Here is a 23,808-nt window from a genome sequence, read left to right as displayed (position 1 = left end):
AAATGGCTACTCCAATACATGTGGCTTCATTTTATTGAAATCTCCAAAGAGCCGTTAAAAAAAATACAATACAATCCGGCAAATTGATGAAGTAAAATTTATGGTCAGAAAACAAAAGCCAAAGTAAAAGAAAAATATTCTCAATTTTATAAAATCATTGAAAATGGCCCCTAACCCACAGTACTGGGTAGAACATGTTTACAACAGCAAAGTGTTTATATTCAAAACGATATGGTTACCTTGAGCGTGCTCTTCCGCGGCGACGTGATGGCCGCCGGCTCGCCGCTCAGCGACGCGCCGCCGCGGCTGCTGCAGCTGCCTGTACCGACAACTAACATTATATCTCCATAAAACTACGTCTATGAACTCAGCTATATATTACGTAGCCTAACTGCTCGAATTTCAATGTAAAAAATTGGTGTTGGAAATATATATGTAAAAATACAGAATAATTCGTAATTGTGCGGCCAAAGACACTCATACCATTGTCGAATAAAAAAATATTCACACTGGGTAAAGTCAAAGGAATTCAATTCATATTTCACCTGCACAAGTTACCCACAAAAATTCCTAGAATGAAAATATGAACTGCGAATGTAAAAATAACGCGCAGTAAAGAAACGTAAAGCCAGAATACAGTATCAAAAGACAGACAGGGAATACGTGATCTTTTGAAAAGAAATAACTTTCCGAATTTTAATATTTGAACTGCACAAAATGTTCGGGCTGTAAGCTTTTGAATGGGAAGTGCAGTGAGACCGCACATGAATGCGACCTCACATCGTGTGCTTCAGATAAATCGCCACAACGCGAACGTCTCTAATAAATTTTATAGTTGTCTCCGAGTGCAGACATCCTGCTGCGGCCGCCACTAAATAAATGTGAACTGCTTTTCAAAATTAAGAAACATTATAGGGGAACAAAATTTTCCCATTAGTCTGGTAAATAAAATCTTGGAAAGAAAAGCAAAGCTTAACGTAGCGTCCAGACAGAGTGGCACTAACGACTAAAACAGTTACAGAAATAGAATGAGAACTGCTAAGGTCGCTCGTTTTTCCTATGAGCACCTTTCTGGCAGCAGTTCAACTGGGTGAGTTATCAGAGGACAATGAATAACAAAGTCTCTCCGTCGAATCAACATAACTCGTGTAATTTACAAGTATGCCGGCAGCGGTTAAGTGAGAACCGCGTTTGTAGTTTATAGTCGGGTCCTGTTCCCGAGTGGTCGCTCATAAAAAATGGGTTTTAGATATGACGTCTTTTTTGTGTCGATAAAAATGTGTTTGCTCGGCTCCCCCACGATATTCATAGTCAAAATGTTTCATGAAGTAAATACGATGAACATAAAGATGATTATGTTGGTGAAAATCGTTTACAAATCTTAAGAAAAAACCGCTTCCTACAGTTGACTCGTTTCATTGAGTTGGAAAGATAAGCGTTGACTCCACGTTATATTGGAGTTTTTCATGCTTTTAGAGAACAATTTGAGACATTTAGATGATGGAACATTGAGTAATGTTGATTCGAGCATGCAATTACGTTGAAAGGTTGTTGTCCTGACCTTCTCTCCGGGGGCGGCGGTGCGCAGTCCTGCGGCGGCCGCGCTGCAGGTAGATGCCGGCGAACACCAGCACGTTCAGCGCCAGCAGAAAGCAGCCTGCGCCGACCGTCACGCCTAGCGCTACCGTGTAGCTAACGTCACAAAATAATTAAAATGTATAAAAAAAATAATAACTGAGTAGGATGCATTATTATGTCAGCTTTTAGGAGAGGGAGCAATTATGTCACTCTTGTTTTCAAAAAACTGAGAGGTAACATTGAGGGTGCTTCAGAATATCAAATAGTCCTTGAGGACCTCAAGGGTGATGCATAAATTTGGTTACATCAACGTAAAACGTCAACTGTGCCAGAAAATATGAATATCTCGTCGCATCCGCCTGAAATATTACTATCATTATTTTGAGAGTGACGCGAAGTCCAGTTAATTCAGTCCGAAGTTCGGCGCCATCCATTACCATTATCAGCAGTATCCAGTTGTCTGGAGGAAAAAACGCTCCCCTTGAGAAATGGCGCGGCATTAAGACATTATATGCGAGACAAAAGCAACAGAACTCAGGAAGGTAAACAGGTAAGTAAACACATTAGTGAGATTACGAGTCTCGCTACAAACGGCCGATCAATCTTGTTTAGCGCGCGCCGGCTGAGGTTCAGGTGACGCCGCCTGATCGCCCAGGGAATCTACATCCATGAAAATTTAACAACCTTCGTGAGAAACACTTTGTGTATATTGATCCTTGTCTTGTTCCGTTTTGTTGTTCTGTTTACCAAATTGATTGGAAGGTAGCTGATAACGGAGCCTCTTGACTCGTTTAATGAATAACTTATGAGTTGCAATAACAAACCGTTACATAGGCGTAATAACCTAAACGCCTATAATGATGGTATCTCCCAGACAGACTAATATAAGTTTGGTCAGTAGAGCAAACTTTTTCAAAACATCCGATGAAAATGGCTGCTGTTTTCCAACTAACTTGTGCGATGATAAAAACATGTATTCGAAAAGCAGAATGTCTCTGTAGAACTTTGAGAAAGTTCGAGTGTTGTTCCAAGTTTGGAGTCTGAAGAAAAACTTTAGATCAGAACTAGCGATGCTAGCTTAGAATGGATCAACATCTTAATGACGGCGAACATTTCATAACAGAACTCACGTTGCGGTATCTATTGGTACAATATGCTCCACGTCACGCGTTGGGGGTTGTTTTGTTTGCGACATCACCCCAGAGATCGCTCGCTCCAGTTCAAGAAATTCTTTTTTGTCACTTGTTTATCTTATTACGGGAAACATCGTTACGTACGTTTTTATGCAGCGTTCAGTATTCCCTCAATGCCGCTAGTCTCGTATAAAAAGCTGTACAGGAATACAGAACGTTGTCTGTTAATTGGACGGGAATTTTTCGTCATAGGCATGATGTGCCTTGCGGCGTGCGATACTGTTGATCCCTGGCACTGTGAAGTTCGTTTATTTTTAGCCAAGCTCGATATTTTTTAAAATAAATATTGAAAAACTTTGCGAACTGAATTTCAGGTAAGCTTACACTTATCCATTATTCATAGTTGTAAAAAAGAAAAATTTTAATGTAGTTGTCCCGAGATAATAGTCATCACCATTTTCCTGGAATCTACATATAAAGTAAGTGTACCTACTGGTTGACAGATCGATCAGCGCAGAGCTAAAAACGAAGGCTGAAATATCTGGTATCCCTAGGCAACTTAGTACAGTTGTATTAAATCATACATACATGGAGTGACAGAAACCCTTACCTGTAGTACTGCGAGTCGAGGTTGGTGAGCTCCTCCTCCTTGGGCTGGGGCTGCGGCGCGGAGAGCGCGGGGCGCGGGGAGGGGGAGGGCTCGCACTCCTCTGCCGGAGCCTCCTCCTCCGCCTCCGTGCTGTCCTCCGCGTCCTCCAGCGTCGACGTGCTCGTGTACAGCTCCGGAAATATCTCGCCTAGATGCCACAAAATTCACCATCATATCTGGTGTTCCTTACAAGTGGAACTAAAACTTTATCTGACCTAGGCTGATTTTGTTAAAAAAAAACTCTTTTTCAAGAATCTATTTACTTCACCGTCACATGCTCTTTTACTGACCTCATTTTGAAAGGATAAGGGTAATATAAATCATCAGTAGTTACGAACATGAAATACCAAACAGTAATTGAACAACAGTGTTTGTCTCTGCGAAGTTATTTGAAAGCCATCACTTGACCTGATAGTATGTAAGTAAGGCTTTGAGTTGCCGGCTCTTGTCACATATTCTAAATATTTGAGGCTGGCGGCATACTAGTCTAGTTGTTATTATTATAATACCTTGAAAGTCTAAGTTTGCGTGCCAAAATCTTCGATCAACTAGATTTTAATTACTTGGTCTATTTCTTTTCTAACAATTTACTAACGTAATTAAGACGTAAGATTAGGCCGTGATAAGGTAATTCCATTTCTTAGGTCTTGTAATAACGAATTAATTGAATTAAGTGCTCCCAGTAGGAAGCTGAAGTTTTCGTGGAATTTTAATAAGCGCACATTGTTTAAGTAAAGCTGTTCTATTTAGTTGTAGCCGACTTACTCTCATTGTTTGCTGGAGCGTTTCACTTCATTTAGTTTTATTTTACTTCATCATGGATTTTGTTTTCAAATTGCACTTTCTAACTACTAGCTCCTTACTTTTACATAAAGTATTTAGAATTGTTGCCTGACATACATATTGATAAAGTTATAGGAATCGAATCGGTCGATCGAATCTCACGCGAGATATGATATCCGCATGAAATTGAATACATTGTGGAGTGAAAGGCGAAGTAAACAGGTCCGATATAGCACATATCTGAACAAGAAACCGATCCCTGAAGTTATCAAAGGCTGGTAATGAATGGTCCGCGCGGCAACAATGCCAGCCCAACTTGTGGCGCACAAAGCGCGATTGTTGGCGCCGCACCACCGACGCCTTTGTTGCGCTAGGGGTGAACTAGCGCCTCACTACCACATGTTTACACTAAAACCCTACAAGAACTCTGATACACCAAAACACAGAATATATAAAAGTATTTCATGGAAAGTCTATTGAAAAAAATGTTTTTCAAAGCTAAATCTGTAATCCAATACTGAAACATAAAACTAGATGCAGTTTTATACGCAGGTTTATTAAAGTTCCAAAAATATAGTGTACATGGGCGGTATTCTAAATCCTATATATCAGGTTTTAGTTTGAATTTCTATGAATTTATTAAGGGTTGATAACATTTTTGCAGCTGAGTATAGTGCAGGTTTATTTGCTGGCAACCCTAGAGTCGGCGGTGGTGGAACAAAGCGCGGGAAACCGTCGGAATCTTAGTTCAGTTATCGACACTTACCGTTCTCGTTTGCTACTTTATTCGCGCCAAGATACTGTTTTTATAGCCCCAAGTTTTTCTAACTACTTAATGGTTTTACGATTTAGATCTTGACTTTTATAGGGAATTGCTTCAATCAATGTTTAATTGATTTAGTTAAGGGTTTCGAGTCGTTTTAAAGAACTTTTCAATTAAGTATGATAGTTTATCTCTAATTAATGACTAATAGAATTTGTGATCTGTCTGTAATGATGTTGAACTATCACATTATTTTATGTTGGATTTATTTATACAGCAAAACTTTAGCCACCTCAATTAGCTCCTGTTTTATGAATAAAACAATTTCTGAAACTGAAGCCATATTATCCAGTTTGAAAAGGCGTCTGAAATTGAAAACCCGCCTGGCGTCCATTGTGACGTGGTGCGCACGCGCGGCTATTTGCTCGCGAACGATTGCTTACAAACAAAAGGCGATCGCGACCGCCGCCCACTCACACAATCACGGATTAATTAGCTCCCGGAGCGCTTCACGGAAATCACGCTCTCCATTGAAAAATATTGTCCTTTGTTTTAAAACGACAACTTTTCATCAGGTTAATTGGTTTGTCCTTTAATTGGTGGCCAGCGACACGTCAAGTGACAGATAAAGTATTACACTGTTCAGTATTTTGTCAGGTCGTATTAGTCTCTCTTTAGAGTGGTAAATTGTTGAGCAAAAATAAAAGCTTGTTCACATTTCCAACTGAGGCTCGTATGAAACAAGTGAGTGAGCTGTCTAACAAAGTAAATGGCGGCCATAAAAATCTCTCAAAACCGGGAGCTCGTAAATATCCTTCAGAAAACAATTCGGGACACGCGAACATAACGCTCTCACACGCAACAATATACGATCTGATGCTAGTACGCGTCGGAGTCAAGTTCTCCGTGACAAAGGGCCACATTGTTCGCCACCAGACCGCGCCATTCTTCACATACCGCTCATTATGGAGGAATTCCAGCCATTCGCGGGACAATTAATAATAGCTCCGGTCCCCGAAACACTCTCTGATCGATCTATTTTCATTCGTGACGCTTTTCCACATTAATCACTTCACCACCAAATATTTTGGCGACAATTTTTTTTTTTATGAATTCTAGAGAGACCTCATTCTCCTAATGGCCCGGCGGCCTAAGTACCCATTATACTGAGTAATGTCTGCAAAACGTTGTACAAAGCGGCGGCTGGCTCAACAAATAGTTACGTGTGTCTTAACGCGGAATCAAGTTTAGGCGCTCCACCGAATTTCGAGAATAATTTTGTGTTTGGCTGTGGACTATTAATATTCAAAGGGTGAAGCTTCCAAACTGGAATCCTTAAAGTGACGTATCTTTCCTGAGTATAATCAGTGCGTGGCGAGCGCGGCGGGTGATGCGGCTCACGCGCGATAGTGAGCGGCGCGGGTAATGAGCGCGTTCCGACGCCGGCAGGAAACGCTGCTAATGGCGCCGGATAATAAGGCATGCTCAATTTAAGCAGCGGTAGACGTTACCAATTTGCTTTCCATTAAAGCTGCGCCTGTGATTGGCCGAATTTCGCCGGCTATTCACTACAAATTAGAGAAAGATTTTAGCCAGCCGGCTTTTGCGTTAAAAGGTATTATGTTTTGATTTATCCATTAACATTGAAAGTTTGCGCTGTTAAAAGGTTGCGGAGTGAAAGCACATTCTTCCATAACAATAGGGTGAGATATATTTTGCTTTCTGCTGCGCTGAAAATGTTTACGTACCAGCGAGAAAATATTTAGTTACTTGCTATTCTTTTCTTTGATTCCAAAACATTATAAATAATTGTGATTATGTAAAGAGCTGTCGCAACTGACCTGCGAACATGTCAGGATGTATGGACCGGAACTGGTGATGCCTGGGCGCGGCTCCCGGCCGGTGCAGCTGAGGGATGAGGTGCAGCCACAGCGCCATCTTGTGCCCGCGGTAGTGACTCTTCACACGGAGCTTCGTACCTACGAGGAAGTTCATGTCATATAACTTTGCTAAATCAGACCAAATAAACGAACAAAACTCATCAGCCTGACAAAGGGAAAACTTGTACTCAGAGTAGATATGTATGTTTGTAGAACACCTGTGAAAGTAGTTGCTTCCAAAAATGAGAGTAAAGAATCTATGAAAGTTTTGTTATAACTTACGAGAGAGCATAAGTACGTAACAAATCAAAATGGATCTTGATTGAACATGAAAGACATCTCATTAATTCGTGCTGGAATCAAGTGAAATTACTCAATTATTATCAGGTAAATAATTTGAAAGTAATCAATTAAACAAACATAATATAATTTCACAATTCGCAACGATATAATTTAACAAAATAACTTTGGGAAGGAACTCGCATTCAAAGACCCACCCTAAGCACGGATTAAAAAACTTGTTAACCCTCAGAGTTGTGTGAGCGAAGACAGCACACATTCGTCGGCGCTGATCGTAAACATAACGAGTTTCGACACAATATGGCGCCCCAACTTTGAATACAGCTTCATCTGATTAACTTGTCGCGAAATTTTATTTTTCACGTCAGTTTTCATGAAAAATCCTTGTGTTATTCAGTTCAGTGTTGTTTTGTAGGCACACGAAGCTCTCTCATTGCGATGAATTTCATTACCCTATTTATGAAGCTGTTTTTGGCGTATAAGTGAGTTAAGTTGCCGTCAAAATATAGAACCGTGTTTTCATAGGACGGGGAGTTTTTATTCTAACGCGGGGATCGACTCTTATTTTCTTGGCTTTTGCCATTCACGTTTTGCATACATTAACATTTGATATTACATTTTTAGACTAAAATATTGTTAGAGTCAGATTGTTGACTGAAGGATGAATAATGTTGCTATTGTAGACCTTTTCAACGTGAGCTCGTTACGGCGACTTTTAGAGAGTACCTCGTTGCGTATTTACAGTATGTACATGGCTAGTACGCAAGCGTGTGAAACTAGTCGCGAATAGATTGGAATTCACTTTTTATACAAAGTCTTCCGATGTATACAGCAGCAGTACGCAAATACTCGCATATATTTTGTAGTGGCCAAAGTAACTTGCTTTGTTCCATAATATACAGTGCTAGTCCGCATGCAAACTAATCGTGTATACATTCGCGAGCAGTTGCATACTCGCCATTTTGATTAAAACACGACCTAGCATTTAATGTTAATTTAAATATTAATAATGCTCGTTCAATTAAAAAACATTGTATTAAAAATTGAAGTTAGTGACGAAAACGAATCGCTGCAAAACCGACTCCACGTAGTCTTGTCTGCCCTACCCCTAGAGTGCAATTCAAAACCGCGTAGGCGCGGAGGGGCGAGGCGGCCTGCGAGCTGAAGCGCAGGTAGTTTTAACGCCCGCCGACGCGGTGGTGAGCGTGAAAACCATCTGCGATTATAAGCTCGCATGGGATCGCCGGAGCCTCGCAGCACCGGAGCCGTGACAGAAGCGATGCTTGCTGCATGTTGCTTGCTTACATTTTAAACGTACTGAGTTAAACAATTATGGCCTTACTACAAAAACTTTAACCCCTGTTTTACACTTGTCTAAAAAAATTTTGGCTGCAAAATGAACCATATGTCAACGTCATAATTTGACATTTTTTTAGACAAGTCTTAAACTGACGTTTAAAAGTTTTTGTGGTAAGACGGTTAGAAGCTAATCAAATATATTTTATGATGTCATTTAATAGTATTTTAGAAGTTTACTGTTAGAATGCCTGCTACAAAAGATGCTAAAAAATAACCATCATGCTGAGTTGGTTCCTGAATTTAGAGTAGTTTACTTAGAAGATTACTTGTGGCTAAGATAGTATTATTAAGATGCTCGTTAATTGTGGCTGACTTAATAATTTAGAAGGCAACATACATTTTTGGGGGCGAATAATGATATTAAAAAGAAGCCTGTTTAATTAGCATTTTTAATAAACAAACTGAGATTCAAAGCCATTTTTATTTAATGCTTTACCTAATATTAATTTTGTATAGTTAAATTTGACCGTGTATAAATTGGAAAGATGCATGTGCACGTCTAAGCTACGAATTATACGCGAGCAGTACGCAAAATTCAAGTATACTTTGAAATCACAAATTAAAAAACAGCATTACAAAGTATCAGCGAGCAGTTTCCTATGGATGCGTTTTGGCTATGTACACTCTGTAAATACGCTACCTCTTTTAATACATTGCTTTTGAATAACGTGTAACAGCTTACCTATACTCAAGTACTGTTGCGTGTTCATCTCATATCTTGGCCAGTTGGGGGCTCCCTCGTGGTGCCTGTCATCAGCTCTGGGCGTGGGATCTCCGGTCTTGGCGAAGGCGGCCAGCAGTGCCACCGCGCTCTCCGCCACGGCGGCGTCACCCCGCGAGTAGTTGCGCGAGGCTCCTTGCGGACCCCCTACGAGAGGCAGGCCCAGGAAGTACGCCAGCGTCTCACTTGATACGCTTCCTAGTCGCTGCGGGGGATAAAGTGGGGTCAGTTTTTGATGATAGTAGGCTTTATGAACTTTAGGTAACTACAAACCAAGCGAGTCTTATGTACGTTACAGCGCTTATTGTAATTTCCTGAAACTATTAGAAGCCACTCGGCTTTTAAAGCATGTTAACAATACCAACCTGTATGAACGATAAAACGGACGACGTGTGAATTAATAATCGTGTACAGCAATAAATTACCACTAAATTATTCATTTCAATATTATGACGTTAGTGAGAATGCAAATTAGTTAATATTCATCAAAGGAAGTTTTGACAAATTGCGCGATCATGTAGATTGTGCCTTAATTAATGACCTCACACCTCCCTTATGCGTTCGCGTATTATAATGAGCTTGTCACTACTGGAGTAATTGGGCCCACATTTATTACGATTAATTACTTTTGATATGAGAATGAACAAATTGTGACTAATTTGGAACAAAAGGTTCGGAATTTCTGATACGCTATACTTGTGAACTCTTTCGATAATAATGAACTAGCAAATTCTCACGATTTCACCCGAATACCGAGGTAACTTTTTAAACCCAGATTGAAATAAAATCAATTCCCAACGAATACTCACTTGAGGATAATCGGCATCCTTGCTCTGATGCGCGAAATGCGCGAAGTATGTCTTAGCGCCGCGGCGCGCATGTAGCTGCGCCAGCTTGAGCGCGGGCGCGATGTGCGCGGCGTCGGAGAGCGACTCCAGCGTCGCGTCGCGGATGTTGATGGGGTGCTGGATGGGCTTCTCCCAGTCCGTGTACTCGTTGCGGATGGCCGCGAAGATCTCGTTGCGGTGGTACCGGTACACGTTGCGCACGTACGTGCGGAGGATGCGGTTTCTTAGCGGGGAGAAATCGTACAAAATTAAACAAAAACCTATATGTAAGAAAAGCTCTACAGTTTCATGGCTTGCGAGTAAGAAAATTACCTATGTTCCTCTTCAAATCCATGTCTAATATCCTCTTCACTAAAAAACTGGTAGCTCTCAGTAGTGGCCACTACCACAGCCAGGGCACAGTCGAGGAAGGCGTCGCTGGCGTGCAGGGCCCGCGTGGGTGCCAGGCCGGGGGCTCCTGGGTCCCGGGGGACTGCTGGGGCCCAGCCTGCTAAGAACCGGGCTCGCGGGGGCTCCACTGCCAGGAGTGCCGCTAAGGGACGGCTGCGGATACACTCCACAAACCTGGACGAGTTTAAATATGTTTGAGAATTCTCTATTCATCATTGACATCTACGAGATTTTATTTTTTCAAACTGGGGAGCACAAGCAATATTGGCAGACCATTGCCCAAGGACCAAAGGGCATTGTAAGTTGAGTCTTACCAGTTATCATCATTGCTGGTCTCCGGCGTGCAGCGCAGTGCTTGCGCCGTGTGCTCGCGGGTGAGCGCGGCGTCGGGCGCCAGGGCCGTCGGGCTCAGCGCGGAGCCGCTCAGCAGCAGCACGCGGGAGACCAGGCCTGAACCAAGTCAATATTAAAAAAAAAAACATTAATTTTTGGTACCTAATATTTTTTTAAGTAGGTAAGTTTGGTTAGTTACATAAATAAGTAATTTTATGTTTAGGAACTGATACAATTGAATATCTTTTCCTAATTCAGGGCCTCCAAACCAACTTTAAGGTAGCTGTTAGGACTGTCTCTGATCAGGAGGGTGATAGTCCCCACAGCCATAAATAAAACTCCATAAATATAGGTATAAACGCCCATGCAAAATATTCAGCTTTTTCAAAACATATTTTATATCCCACACTTTTTTGTCAGTTTTCCACTTTGATTTTGTATTGATACACGGTGGGGTATAGCAATATGCAATTTCCTATGCAGCGTAGTGAAACGAGCGCGCTGGGAATATTCCTGAGTGCTGCACTGCTATGCGCTGCGATAGTAAATAGATAGTTATTTGTCAGGTGCAGTCTAGACATGATAATGTTTCTAAGAAAATATGTTTGTACAGCCATCGGTTGTAAGGTTTGTTCAACCTGAGAGTTTTATTCTTAAGTAGACTCCTACGCCGGCAGTATTATGATATTGTTTTTTTTTCTCCGGGAGCTGTGATTATTCGGAACGCAAGGAAGACAAGAACCATTAACTCCCGTTATTTTTCAGACCAAAGAGTCATTTGATGATACGAAAACGTAGATGAACCCTCAACCCCCAACCCCCATGAATGAAGTCCCAACAAAAGCCCCATCCCTATGACATTGTCAAATCAAATTCAATCTTCTTAAAACTCCTGACATCACTCTGCGCTCTCCTCACCCTTAGTCTCAGGCAGCATGAGCAGCGCATTGACGAGCGCGGCACCAGCGCGGTGTCCCGCCAGTGTGACGCGGCGCGGGTCCCCGCCGAATGCTGCCACGTTGCGGCGCACCCAGCTCAGTGCTGCCGCCGCGTCCAGCAGAGCCGCGCCGCCCGACGCGTCCAGCGGGCCCCGCGTGCCCGGTGTTAAGTAACCTGTGAGATAGTACAGCTTTATAATGTCATGGAAATTACATCCGGGATGGCGGTTACATGATGATTTTTGTTGGGTAGCTCCTGTCTTATCTTTACAAAATTATTTTGTGGTCAGATTCAATTTAAACAGGATTAACCTGAGTAACTGTTTAATATGAAACGTGAGTAGTCTGACTAACTGTTACAGGGTTAAAAATACCTCTTGTTGTGAGACTGCTTGTAATGAAGCTTGCAATTTTGCAAAATTCTACAAATGACAGCAGAATACTCAACCAGGATAAAATATTTAAAGAATTTGGCTCACCTAACAAACCTAGCCTATAGCTGAGGGTGACGACGAGCAGGTGCGCGCGCGCCGCGAGCACGGCGCCGTCGTGCGCCGCCGCCGCGCCCCACTCGTGCGCCGCGCCGCCCGCCCACACCACCACCGCGTACGGCGCTTCCACGCCGCGCGCGCCTGCACACCAACAACACTTTCATAAGTGCTTAACAAAAATTTAATGATTAGGAATTACAATAATAAAGGAAGCTCTTAAAGTTGTGGGTCTAAGCAAAACCATTGATCTCCTGTCAAGTGCATGCCACCAAATGACGCTGCCGTTGACAATAGGCTTCATTCTATGTGTGACTTTTAGGGTTAAAATAACTTAATAATATCATAGAACAAAAAAATAAAAAAAATAAATCCTTATGCTAGTCTTCACAGCTTTGAAGAGGCTTTCGTTTTGACAAACTAACAGGATGGACAGGATAAAGGGAAACCATAACACGATAAGTCGAGCACGATCTGTTCAACAAGTAGACAAAGAGCAGCTATTTCAAAACAAATGAGTGTATTAGTGACTCACCGCTACCGGGCACGTATATGTTGAGGTAGAGACAGTCTTCGCTCTGGTTGGCGAGCAGCGGTAGCGTCGCCTTCAGCTCGTTGTACGTGCCCAGCGGCATCTTCGCCAGCGCTGCACTCCTGGTATATAACATACAACTTACTGTGTAGTCCTCAAACAACTTTCTAAATTCCAACTTTTCATTCATTATTTTATGTAAGCAGATGAGAGCTATGAATAGAAATTTTATACTCACTCACACAGACACAAAAATACTCGTCTGCTTACATAAAAAAATAAATCCGAGTTTCAATGAAAAAAATATAGACTCATGGTTATTATTTATCATGAAGTTTTTATGAGATTAAAAACTTAATTAGGAACTGTCAACGTTTCACATGGCAAACCTCTCCTTTACATTTCAATTTCATAAGTTTAATACCTATAATTTAATTTTACATTGCACACGAGATATCAATTTGACTGATTAAAATGTAAATACAGTTTGATTTGTGCAAAGTACGTATCTAACGTATTCGTTAGTGTAGAACATACTTGTTGGATATGTCGGGGTAGCGCTGCGGACAGACGGGGGCGAAGGCGTCGGCGAGGCGCGTGCCCTGCCAGGTAGGCGCGGGCGGCGGCGGCGCCAGGCGCTCCGGGGCGCCCGCGTACGGCACGCCTAGGAACACCTCCACCGGCTCCAGCCGCCGGGACAGCGGCTCCACTATGATGCCACGGATCGCACCTGTACCATATCAACATGATATAGTCACTACATATAAAAGAAAACCTGCAGCGTTCAGTGCTTGATTATTGGATACTTTCATCATCATCTTCAGGCCATGGCTGGATACATCATAACATAGGTCTACATATAGCTCGCCACTGAATTTACAATCACAATTATCATCGTGGACGGACACCCTTGCTAACGACAACAGTACTACATAATATATTGATTAGGTACCTACATACCTACACTATGGTCATGTTGCCTTAATCAGTTGCAAATACACGAGATGTAAATTAAGTAACAAAAGCCAATATCCAGTTATTAATGTTCAACAATGTGTTTTCGCGTATTTATACAACGTTCAATCAATATTCATAAGTCCTATATTGGCAATTATCTAATGTTCACCGATAAAACGAGTTTATAATGGAATACGATTTAATGATATTGTGAGATAAAAGCTCCAATTTCTAATGAATGATGTCTGTTATTCTGAGCCACATTGTGTTACTTAAACATGTAGACGCCAGATGCCTACAATCTACATCACTATGAACATAACATAGGTATACTGTATCTGTACGTGGGGACGCAGATTTTTCACATTCAATGGTTCGCGAAAAATTGAGTGTTGCGTCAGATTCACAACCAAAATGAATTCATAGAATCGGTAACAGTATTTCACTTTGACATACCAAATGAATCGAAAGCCAACAAAAAATGGACCTAAATTACTAGCACCGAGTCGAGACAGCAGTGAATAAATAAATTGGCCGTATCACCCGCCATGCGTATCGGAAAAGCCGCCATTTATCCCATTTGCCGGCACGCCCCGAATCCGCTTCAAACAATAATTAATTTGATCCCGCATTCCTACGCTGCGTCTGTAAAACGGGCAACATCATTTGGCCACCACGGTCCCACTTCCGAGGATCGCCTGATTGGATTGTCCCGGGATCTGACCGAATTAAAGTGTCGTGGGCCGCGCGTACCTGCCGTAGCCGTGAGCTTGGAACCTAACTCGTGGATTAGTCACGTCGGGGTAATCTGCCGGTGCTGCTGTTTACGCATAGCATTATGATTTGCGTAATACGCATATTATACCGACCCTCCAGCTCAATGTTCGTTACTACGCAAATGTGAATTAATTTACAACTTTATTACTTGGGAAACACGGTAGGAAATAGATGTTCTATTGGAATATTAGTAAACCCTTGCCGCGTGTTTCTACATCTCACAGAAATTCCTAAAGATCCCTCGGATGTCAGTTTTGGTTTCCAAACGTCTTAGAATCTTAATCATTGCTCTACTGGTGTATTTAAATCTCGGAGTCATGCCTGCCTTTTGTTGTTCAATTGCAAGGTTAAGATTTTATTGTTTTACATAAGAAATGTATTATTTATCATCAGGGTTAGTTCTATGTTGAAGTTATCATTTCTATGTAGAGTTAGAGTGAAGTCCGTGGTGTACCTGCGTGTGTGTGCACGATGCGGGAGCTGTACCGCGGGCCGGCGGCGGCGAGCGTGGCGAGCACCAGCGCCGCGCACCAGCACCACGCCGTCCGCAAGCAATCCATGCGCCATCACGCGACGATTGCCTGCAACAACCACCACCATCAGCCACTGTTGCAACATCAATGTCCAAACCGTCTGTTCAATCAAAGTCGACTAAGGTTAACCCACTCATTTAATTATTCGTGTCTGTTTGGTCTGTGTCTCCAATGAATGAAATTAAACAAACGTGTCGTGACAATAGGTTGATTGTTTCAAACAGACAGCTCACAAAAAAGCTCTCGTGCGCAAAAGGCTTTACGCATGTAATTCCTGGCGGCTTTGTCGCACCTGATGTCAACCTGCTGCAAACCGTGAAGAGGGTCACTTTACTCATAAATAATTTTATATTTTGTCTCTAACGTACAAAATGTGATATTGACCATTTGATTCTCAAACAAAACGGACATGTACAAAAACAAAAAAGGCTGTTAATGTAAAATGAGATTTCCCGAAAAAAGAAATGACGAGATATTTACAAAGGTAACAAATCTGGAAATGTCCGCAACTTAGCTTAATCATAAATGTGAGACAAAAGAAACGTTCGGAAACAGGAAAACGTAGCAAATGATCAGAACTCACGATCCACTCCCACGTTGATTAACTTTTCTTTGTAGCAACACGAATGGAAATTCTAAAGGGCTTACATCAAAAGCCGATCACACAATAAGGAAGTGAGGAAACAATCATCGAACACAAACAACAATAAGGCGCGCACGCACCTCACACGCGACAACTTTCCCAATTAATTTGCTTTCGTATCTTTGACGACCAGAAATTCGGCAACTCTTTAGAAATGTTTTCCTCCAAATGGCTTCTGCTACACAAAAGTTAAGTTTGGGGAAAAAGTGGTTTAGTTTTTGTCGGCGGCGGTCGGAAGACAAATAGTCTCCTTACGTCGGTGGCAGACGGCGCTGAATGGCGCTCGAGTCATGCACCCGTCACGCGACACTGTACCCGCGGCCTAAATGTGTCTTCTCTTATTGAACACCGACAACCTCTCACGGTTTTAATAAAATATAATTGTGTTGTACGCGTGTACCTTTGACTTTGAGACTCGCTTATGTCGGCGCTTTGATTTCGGTTTGGGGAATCCTTAAAGTTTCTTTTATGACCTTTTGTGAAAGGGTTGCGGTCGAATAAAAGCTAGGCGCTCTGCTCGGAGTATTGAAAGCGTCGACCTAGTCGCCTATTAGACGCGAACCTGTCCCGACGAGCCCTGCATACATAAACTTGCTCTCAGCCGGGGCCTGGGGCTGGGGACACGCGCCCCGACATATTGCCGCTCAATATCCAACACTTTTAGGGTATCAAATATGTTCAACCTTTGTATTATAAATATTAGACGGAGGTCCTAAGCTAAGAGTCCACTGTCAGATCGTTTGAAAAGTGGCGTCAAATGTTACTTTTACAGCTTTAAATTGTTTTTTGGGCTCGGTTACAATAGTTGTGTTCAATGTTATATAAGGTGTTGATTTGCATTTGTGCCATACGTCAGGAGGAGGACATGAAATACGTAAATAATCGATTGGAATTACAATAGACGGGAAATAGCTAATATGCACTGCTTTTTTTGTCATTGTAATGTCGTAGTATTTCCGAAGTAATCCCATTTTATGAATGAAATTTATAAATGATCGTTACGTATGCTTTCTGTTTGGGTTTGTGTGAGGGCGCAGCACGGTTTTAAGGCCAGTAACACACGCGCCAAGTTTAAATACGGCTAGATAACATTGACGGATTTCCGAAAAAAAATTAAAATCAAAAATTTTCCTGCCAATTTTTTTGTTGATTTGGGTTGAGAATCATTAGTATAATTACGTCCTTGACTATGGCACGGATGCAAATCAACAGCTTGTATATGTTAGCAAGTGTCCAGTAGACAGACGGAATATTCAACAGTAATGTGTAAACAATGCGTTCCAATTACATAGAGCTGTCCTCGCAAACATTCTGTTCAGTTGATATGTTTCAAATTGATTGGTCCCCTGTCCTTTCATCCAGTTTTAATCAAGGATCTCGGCATTGGGTTCGGGGAAAGCATCACTCGCGAACTATTTTAAAGCTCCGAGAAGTCCCCGCAACTACCTCACATGTTATTAGGTTTGTAATTACGAATGCTTTTGTTCGTCGGACGCGGGCCTACAACAATATTAGCGAATTTCTTGGACTCCACAGAGAAATGTTTGAATTGAAATTGAGTAATGAATACAAATAAGTAGCTAGTTTACCGTCTACGAATAACCTATTCCCCTCAATTCAAGATATTAGCTCGAGCGAGACATCGCGTGAGAAAGATGGATTTTTACGTTAGGAATCTGTGTGGATGAGAGATTATTGCCTACTTTACGTCATGAATCACTCTGGCTATACATAACACGAAATTGATCGAGAAAATAAGAAATATTTGCGCTATCATGAAGAAAACGCTTGAAGTAAATATACCTTTATTTCTTATGGAATCAAATCATTGAAGCAGGTACCTATCAGTCCCCGAAGAAAAACCTGTTTAGCAAACTTCTTTTATCCTTTTAAATTTCATTTGAACGGCTCACATGTACCAAGAAATAGACGGCACATTGTACGCCATTTGCATTCCCTGAGAGGAGATATGGCGCGGTATCGGGGCCCAGGTACTCGGGGGCCCATATCGTTAGGCGCGCAGGGGACCGGCGATACGTCGACGGGTTTCGGGCGTCATCTGCATACGAATGTTTCAACTTCCAAAGTCTCGGTTACCGAATGACCTCTAGTTTTTTCTTTGATAGAATTTCTCGTGAAAAGGTGAGAGTGAGCTCGTTCGACTTTACAGCGTTCGTTGTTTGTTTTAGTTAGTGAATCTTTTATAAAGATGTTTCAGAGATATTTTTTCTATGTTCAAAAGAAATCTTCACAAAAGCCAACATTACTTGGATTCGCACAGTTACACTAACATAGTAATCCTGAACGTTGTTAATTGTTTTCAGCGCTAATACAATTAGATTAAACTGGTTTATATTACCGTAAATCTTCGTGGAAAAACATTACGAAGGACACGCTCAGTATCTAAAAATAATGTAAATATGATATTTGCTAAAACTGTAGTTAGCTCGTATATTGCGGACATGTGTTGTACGTATACTGTTGGCGTGCAACGCGTTGCGAGTGCGCTAGTTAGCGCAAACTATCTTAAGCCGTGTTGCGCTGCCTGCTGTTAGTACCTACGTTAGCGCACCGGAGCGCTTAGCCTCGCTTATTATACTACTTAACCACTACTGAGAGCAACACGATAACAATATCACTATTCTACATACGTTGCCTAGATACACTATTGTAATAACGTTACCTAGGATACACTATTGAATAGTAAATAACATCAGGTGAGGCTCCGTGTAATAGAACGCAAACAACCGTTGTACTAAGATTTCCCACTTCTCCAACCGAATTACTGCGAAGGTTCTCAGATTGTCTTTATCTCGGGCGCCTTTTTATAACATCAAACGAAAATAGCGTTAATTCTAAAATCCGGAAAAATGGTTCGGTAAACTCGAAATGTGATTTGACGTTTAATACTTCAATCAAATTAGCCTTTTTTTTTCCGACGTCAAAAATCATCAAATGACTGCTCCCGCTGTGGGTTAGCAGCGGTGAGGGAGTGTCAGACTCTTACTGACTAAAAACCGTCGTGTTCCGTCATAGGCTTTTTATGTACCAGGGCCGCGGTATCTCTTTCGAACAACCCGCAGCCCCGGCAGAATCAAATTAGCCTCAGGAGAAATACAGTTGAATGTCAAACAAATATGAAGGACTGTCGTTCGAGTGAAGTAGGTCAGAAACTAGTCAGAGGCATTAGTCGCGAAATTGGAGGGAAGCAATAAGTATCGGCTGATGGAAGGGCCGCGCGACATGAAACAAATTGCGCCGAGACGCGTAACCAGCAGACGTTTGCTCCGTCATAACTTATTGACATTTCTTTGAGGTACGTCATGTAGAAGAACTCTTTGAGATTCAGCTAAATTGGTTGCGCGCCTCGCTGTCTCTAACTCAGATATTTTTATTTTTAAAGGTCTGTTAACATGTCATTAGGCTGATTTTGGAAAGGTTACAACGCCCACATCAAGACAGTACACAGAACATTAAGCATCAAAATAATAGACATGAACTCAAACTGTACAACATATTGAACTGGGTACTGAAAATATTAGTGTATAGGTAAATATTTTCAAAGAATAACGGTTTTTTTTTCATTAATATGTAGTACCTGCCGCACATCATATGTGCGGTTCTTTTTTTCTTAATCAGACATAGAAGCTTTACGTTTTCCAGGATAAATCTATTTCATTATTTGCGTTTGATGTCGTCGTGATATTCATAGCCGAATCAGTAAACACTTAAAATATGAGAATAATTTTTTTTTTTTTTTTTTGGTATGGCATCTCGCAGTTCAGCCTAGGAGGCCGTGTACTGCTTAACCGGACTTTTCCCTGTGGATGCCTAGAATTTAAGGCCTCCAGCCAGGGGCGTAAAACAACTTATAAACTAAGCGACTGCGCTAAGGGTACCCCCTGTGGGGTCGGACCTCGGCTTAGGGCGTCGCTGGGGAGGCAGCAAAGGGACAGGCTGGATCATATGATCATTATTATTAAATGGGGAATTTAAAGCTACTGGCTCAGCTCGCGGGCTGGCTCGATGAGCAAGGGTCGGGAGGACAGAGAACGGGACGTCGCGGCGGACCTCGGCGGCGAGGTTTGTACGAACGCGGTTTGTGTTTGTGTAGGGTGCTAGTGAGTTTACTACTCTCTTGGAGGACAGTTATCTCATCGTCAGGTTCTAGAAGGGCATGCCTAGGGCGGCGAATCCTACTGATGCGGGAGGGAGTATAATTACTGGCTGACACGATAAGTGAGTTATCGTGTTTCTCAGCGCGTTCGAAGTACCGTATGGCGGCACGCTTCATATACTGGCGGATGGTAGGGATTTTTAAGTCGAGATGAAGAATCTCATTTCGAACATAATAGGGAGCTCCTGTGATTTTCCGTAAAGCACGGTTTTGAAGGGCCTGCATTCTGTGAAGGCGGCGATGGCTTGCCTGTGCGAACACAGGGCAAGCATACATCATGACGGGGCGTATGCACGATACGTAGAGGCGTAACTTGCATTTAAGAGATAATTTGCTCTTTGAATTGAGCAAGAAGTGTAATCTGCCGTACACAAAGGCTGCCCTAGAGCGCACCTTACGTATGTGCTCGGCGAATGAGAGGCGCTGGTCTAAGATTACACCTAGATATTTGGCATGCTCCTTCCAAGGAATCGGCCTACCAAACATGGTGACTGACGGGGGCGCGGGGGGAAGCCTACGGCGAGGGCTCGAAAAGAGTATGGCCTGGCTTTTGTCGGGGTGGAGTTCGATTCTCCATAGCCTAGTCCAGACACCTAGGGTGTTGCAATAGGCTTGGAGATGTCTCACTATGGCGGCTGGGCTGCGGCCTGAGCAGTAGATTGCCGTGTCGTCGGCGAATAGGGCTAATTGAACATGCTTGTTCTTAGGAATATCGCTAGTGTATAGCGTGAAGAGGATGGGGGAGAGTACCGAGCCTTGTGGGACGCCAGCTTTTATAGGGTGGGCCGAAGAAAGAGTGCCGTCTATGCGATAGCGAAAGGTGCGATTCGACAAAAAGTCTCGTAAGATGACGACGAGACGGTCTGGGACACCGAGTTGGTAAAGCTTGTAAATCAAGCCTTTGTGCCAGACTTTGTCGAATGCCTTTGCTATATCGAAGAGAATCGTACCGGTGAGTTGGCCACGTTGGAATCCGTGGCTCACACCTTCCACGATGCGGTGGACTTGTTGGACACAAGAGTGATGGGTTCGAAAACCAAACTGTTCTAATGGAATAAGACTCTTTGCTTCGACGTAATCTTTGAGACGCTTATAGATAAGTATCTCGTAGATCTTGCCGAACACATTGAGTAAACTGATAGGGCGATAGCTGGACGGGTCTGATTTTGGTTTACCGGGTTTGGGAATACCGATTACGGTTGCCTTTCCATGCCTGTGGGAACAGGTTATGGGTCATGGCGCAATTGAAGATCGCGGTCATGAGCATTACGAGGGAAGCGGGTAGGATTTTGAAAACTTTATTGGTTATTCTATCTGGGCCCGGAGCTTTACGGGGTTTGAGACGTTTGATGATCTCTGCCACTTCGTCTGGAGTGACGGGAGGCAAGGGATCGTCGGGGTCTTCTTGCGGTGGTAGGGAGGATCTGCGCTCGACCTCGGCTTCGACCTTTAGTAGGTGAGCCGGGTCGACCGGTTGGGTACTAGGCGAGCATTGAGCCTCGAGGCTGTCGGCCAGACATTCCGCTTTTTCATCGTCCTCGAAGGCGAGGGAATTGTCGGGGCGTTTGATCGGCGGGGTGGAAGCTACTTCATCGGATTTGAGTTTCCTTTGAAGCTGCCAGAAGGCTTGATGAGTCGGCTCGAGTTCGCTCAGCGTCTTGTCCCAGCGCGTTTGACGCATCTCAGCAAGGCGTTCCTTTACAGCACGCTGTAAGTTACGCATGTGAGACTTGTTAGCGTCGCAGGGAAAAGTACTGTAGGCACGGACAGCCGCGTTCTTCTCGGTCACCAGAGCACGCACGTCATCCGGGAGCTTGAAGCGATGAAAGCTCGTCGCTTCAACTCTACGTGAACACTTGTCCACGGTGGATTGTACGTGTTCGGTGAACGAGCCGATCGCGCCCGTCATGTCAGCGACTGAGTTGATTTCATCGGGAATTGATTCTAACTGGGCGGAGGAGGATTTCAAGCTTTCGCTTAGCATTCTCCAGTCCGTGACAATCTGGGTGGGAGGAGGGCGATCCGGGTCGAGTGGGCCTGAGCGCGAGGCTAGTTCCACAAGAACCGGTCTGTGGTCGGAGGTGAGCTCGTGTAGTACCTCGATCGAATGTAAACGTAAGTTTACGTTCTTGAGGAGCGCTACATCGAGAACGTCGGGAAGGTGGTCGACTATATTGGGAAAGTGAGTGGGATGCATCGGAGCGATGACATCGAAGTTGAGGGATTCACACTGATTGAATAGCAACCTGCCTCTTGGAGAAGTAGTGTTGCTATTCCAGGCGGGATGTTTGGCGTTTAGATCGCCTGCTATTATTACAGAGTCGCTCAGGCCTAGTAAGGCTCTGAGATCGTTCGTGAAAAGGATCGGGTCGTAGGACTGAAAGGATGAGGACGTGGGAGGGCAGTAGGCCGATACGAGAGTGATCGACTGGTGATGGGACATGGCTAGTCGACAGATCGAGGCTTCAATGCAGCTTAAGTCGGGGGGAGTGATCTCTACACAATGTAGCGATCTTTTATAATAGATAAGCGTGCCGCCTTTGTGGCGTGTGATCCTGTCATTTCTAATTAACTTATAGTTGGCTATATTAGGGCCGCGTACGCGCGGCTTTAGGAAGGTCTCTTGTACGAGAAGAATGTCTATCTTATGGGATTGTAGGAAGGCGGAAATCTCGTCGCGTTGGCCGAGAATACCGTTGGCATTGTAATAGCCAAGCCTAAGGGAATGGGGTTTAATTTTGGATGTATTATCCATTTCTATTTCCTAAAGTGAGGCAGGTTTTGAACTGCCTGGGCGACGTCTGAATACTCCTGCATAACGTAGTAGAGTTTGATAAGGTCGCCATTGCTGGCGACTATCTCCCTCGAAAGTTGTTGAGCTCTGTCGCTCGTGAATACACTGAACGTGCTCAGTATAACGTTCATAGAACTGAGCGCTGATACTGGGCTAGAAGAGGGCGCGATGGCTTGCGCTTGCGCGGGCTTGGCGGCTATAGGAGCCGCGGAGGGCGCGGAGGGCGCGGAGGGAAGGACGGGAGGGACGCGAGGTAAGCTCGCGGGCGCCGCGGTGGAATTATTCACCGGGGCGGGAGTTGGCTGGGGCTGAGTTGGCCTCGGGGTTGGAAAGGCTCTCTGATGGTTGAGAGGGTTCCATGGGGAGGGCCGTTGTGGGCTGAGACGCTCGGGAAGTTGAGCGGTAGGTAGCCTCGCTGATGGGCTTTCCCTCAGCTGGCGGGCGTTTGCACGCTTGGCCAGCTTGGGAGACGTTTTTGGGGCCTTTGGGCAGCCGCGGTAATTGGCGGGGTGGCCTGAGGCGCCGCAGAGTACACAGCTCGGAGGCTCGGTGCACAGAGTGCGGTCCTTGGGTCGCGGGCAGTCGGAGGTGCCGTGTTGGCCTAGGCATTTCACGCACCTAGGCTGGGCGAAACAGTTGCGCTGTGAGTGACCCCACAGTTGGCAACGGTGGCATTGGGATACAATGCCAGATCTATTTGGCTTCTCGATTGAGATGCCGGTTAAATTACACACCGATTTGATGTTAAAAATCGGGTGGATTTTAGAAGGACACGGCTCGCATACTACGAGCACCATGTCGAAGGCGTGGCCGCTGCGGGCGCGGTGCATCCTATGGACTTGCGTCGCAGGGATGTTTTGTGACTTAAGGTCACTTAAAATGTCATCCGAAGGGATTTCCTTCGGAATACGGGTAATGACGACCCGGAGAGGTTTTTCCTCAGGGAGGGAGTATGTGTGGAACGAAATGTTCCTCGCTCTTAGCGATTTAGTTAACTCCCTATAGTCGTCTGACGTAGGGAGGACGATTTTTATACCGTTGCCGGTATTGGAGGCCGATCTGTAGTTGATCTTACGATCAACACACATCTTGGACACTTCGGTCCATTTCGCCTTGTCCTGTAAGTATACAGGCGGCGGAGGTTTGTTTTTTGGTGCGCTTTTGGGCTTAGCGGCACCTTGGGAGGAAGCGACCTGCGAGGTCGAGGGTGACGGGGCGGGGGATGCTGTAGA

At 43.8% G+C, this 23,808-nt stretch overlaps 1 protein-coding gene across 1 annotated transcript in view; it reads right to left on the bottom strand.

The window, feature by feature from the left end:
- LOC124645951 (neuroligin-4, X-linked-like) overlaps window positions 1–23,808 on the bottom strand; it is an 87,231-nt gene that overhangs the window by 1,153 nt on the left and 62,270 nt on the right. The window contains exons 3-15 of the mRNA XM_047185939.1: window positions 14,884–15,010; window positions 13,233–13,425; window positions 12,699–12,817; window positions 12,155–12,307; window positions 11,656–11,850; window positions 10,719–10,854; window positions 10,327–10,578; window positions 9,976–10,237; window positions 9,128–9,371; window positions 6,748–6,885; window positions 3,322–3,508; window positions 1,562–1,692; window positions 240–319 (exon numbers count right to left, since the gene is read on the bottom strand). Coding sequence (XP_047041895.1) covers window positions 240–319; window positions 1,562–1,692; window positions 3,322–3,508; window positions 6,748–6,885; window positions 9,128–9,371; window positions 9,976–10,237; window positions 10,327–10,578; window positions 10,719–10,854; window positions 11,656–11,850; window positions 12,155–12,307; window positions 12,699–12,817; window positions 13,233–13,425; window positions 14,884–14,989 — 2,196 coding nt within the window. The 5' untranslated portion in view covers window positions 14,990–15,010. The remainder of the gene's footprint in view (window positions 1–239; window positions 320–1,561; window positions 1,693–3,321; window positions 3,509–6,747; window positions 6,886–9,127; window positions 9,372–9,975; window positions 10,238–10,326; window positions 10,579–10,718; window positions 10,855–11,655; window positions 11,851–12,154; window positions 12,308–12,698; window positions 12,818–13,232; window positions 13,426–14,883; window positions 15,011–23,808) is intronic.

This window comes from Helicoverpa zea, chromosome 3, assembly GCF_022581195.2.
Source record: "Helicoverpa zea isolate HzStark_Cry1AcR chromosome 3, ilHelZeax1.1, whole genome shotgun sequence".
Lineage (NCBI taxonomy): Eukaryota > Metazoa > Arthropoda > Insecta > Lepidoptera > Noctuidae > Helicoverpa > Helicoverpa zea.
Note: the sequence above shows the minus strand (reverse complement) of the source record. Positions and strands in the feature narration are given on the sequence as shown.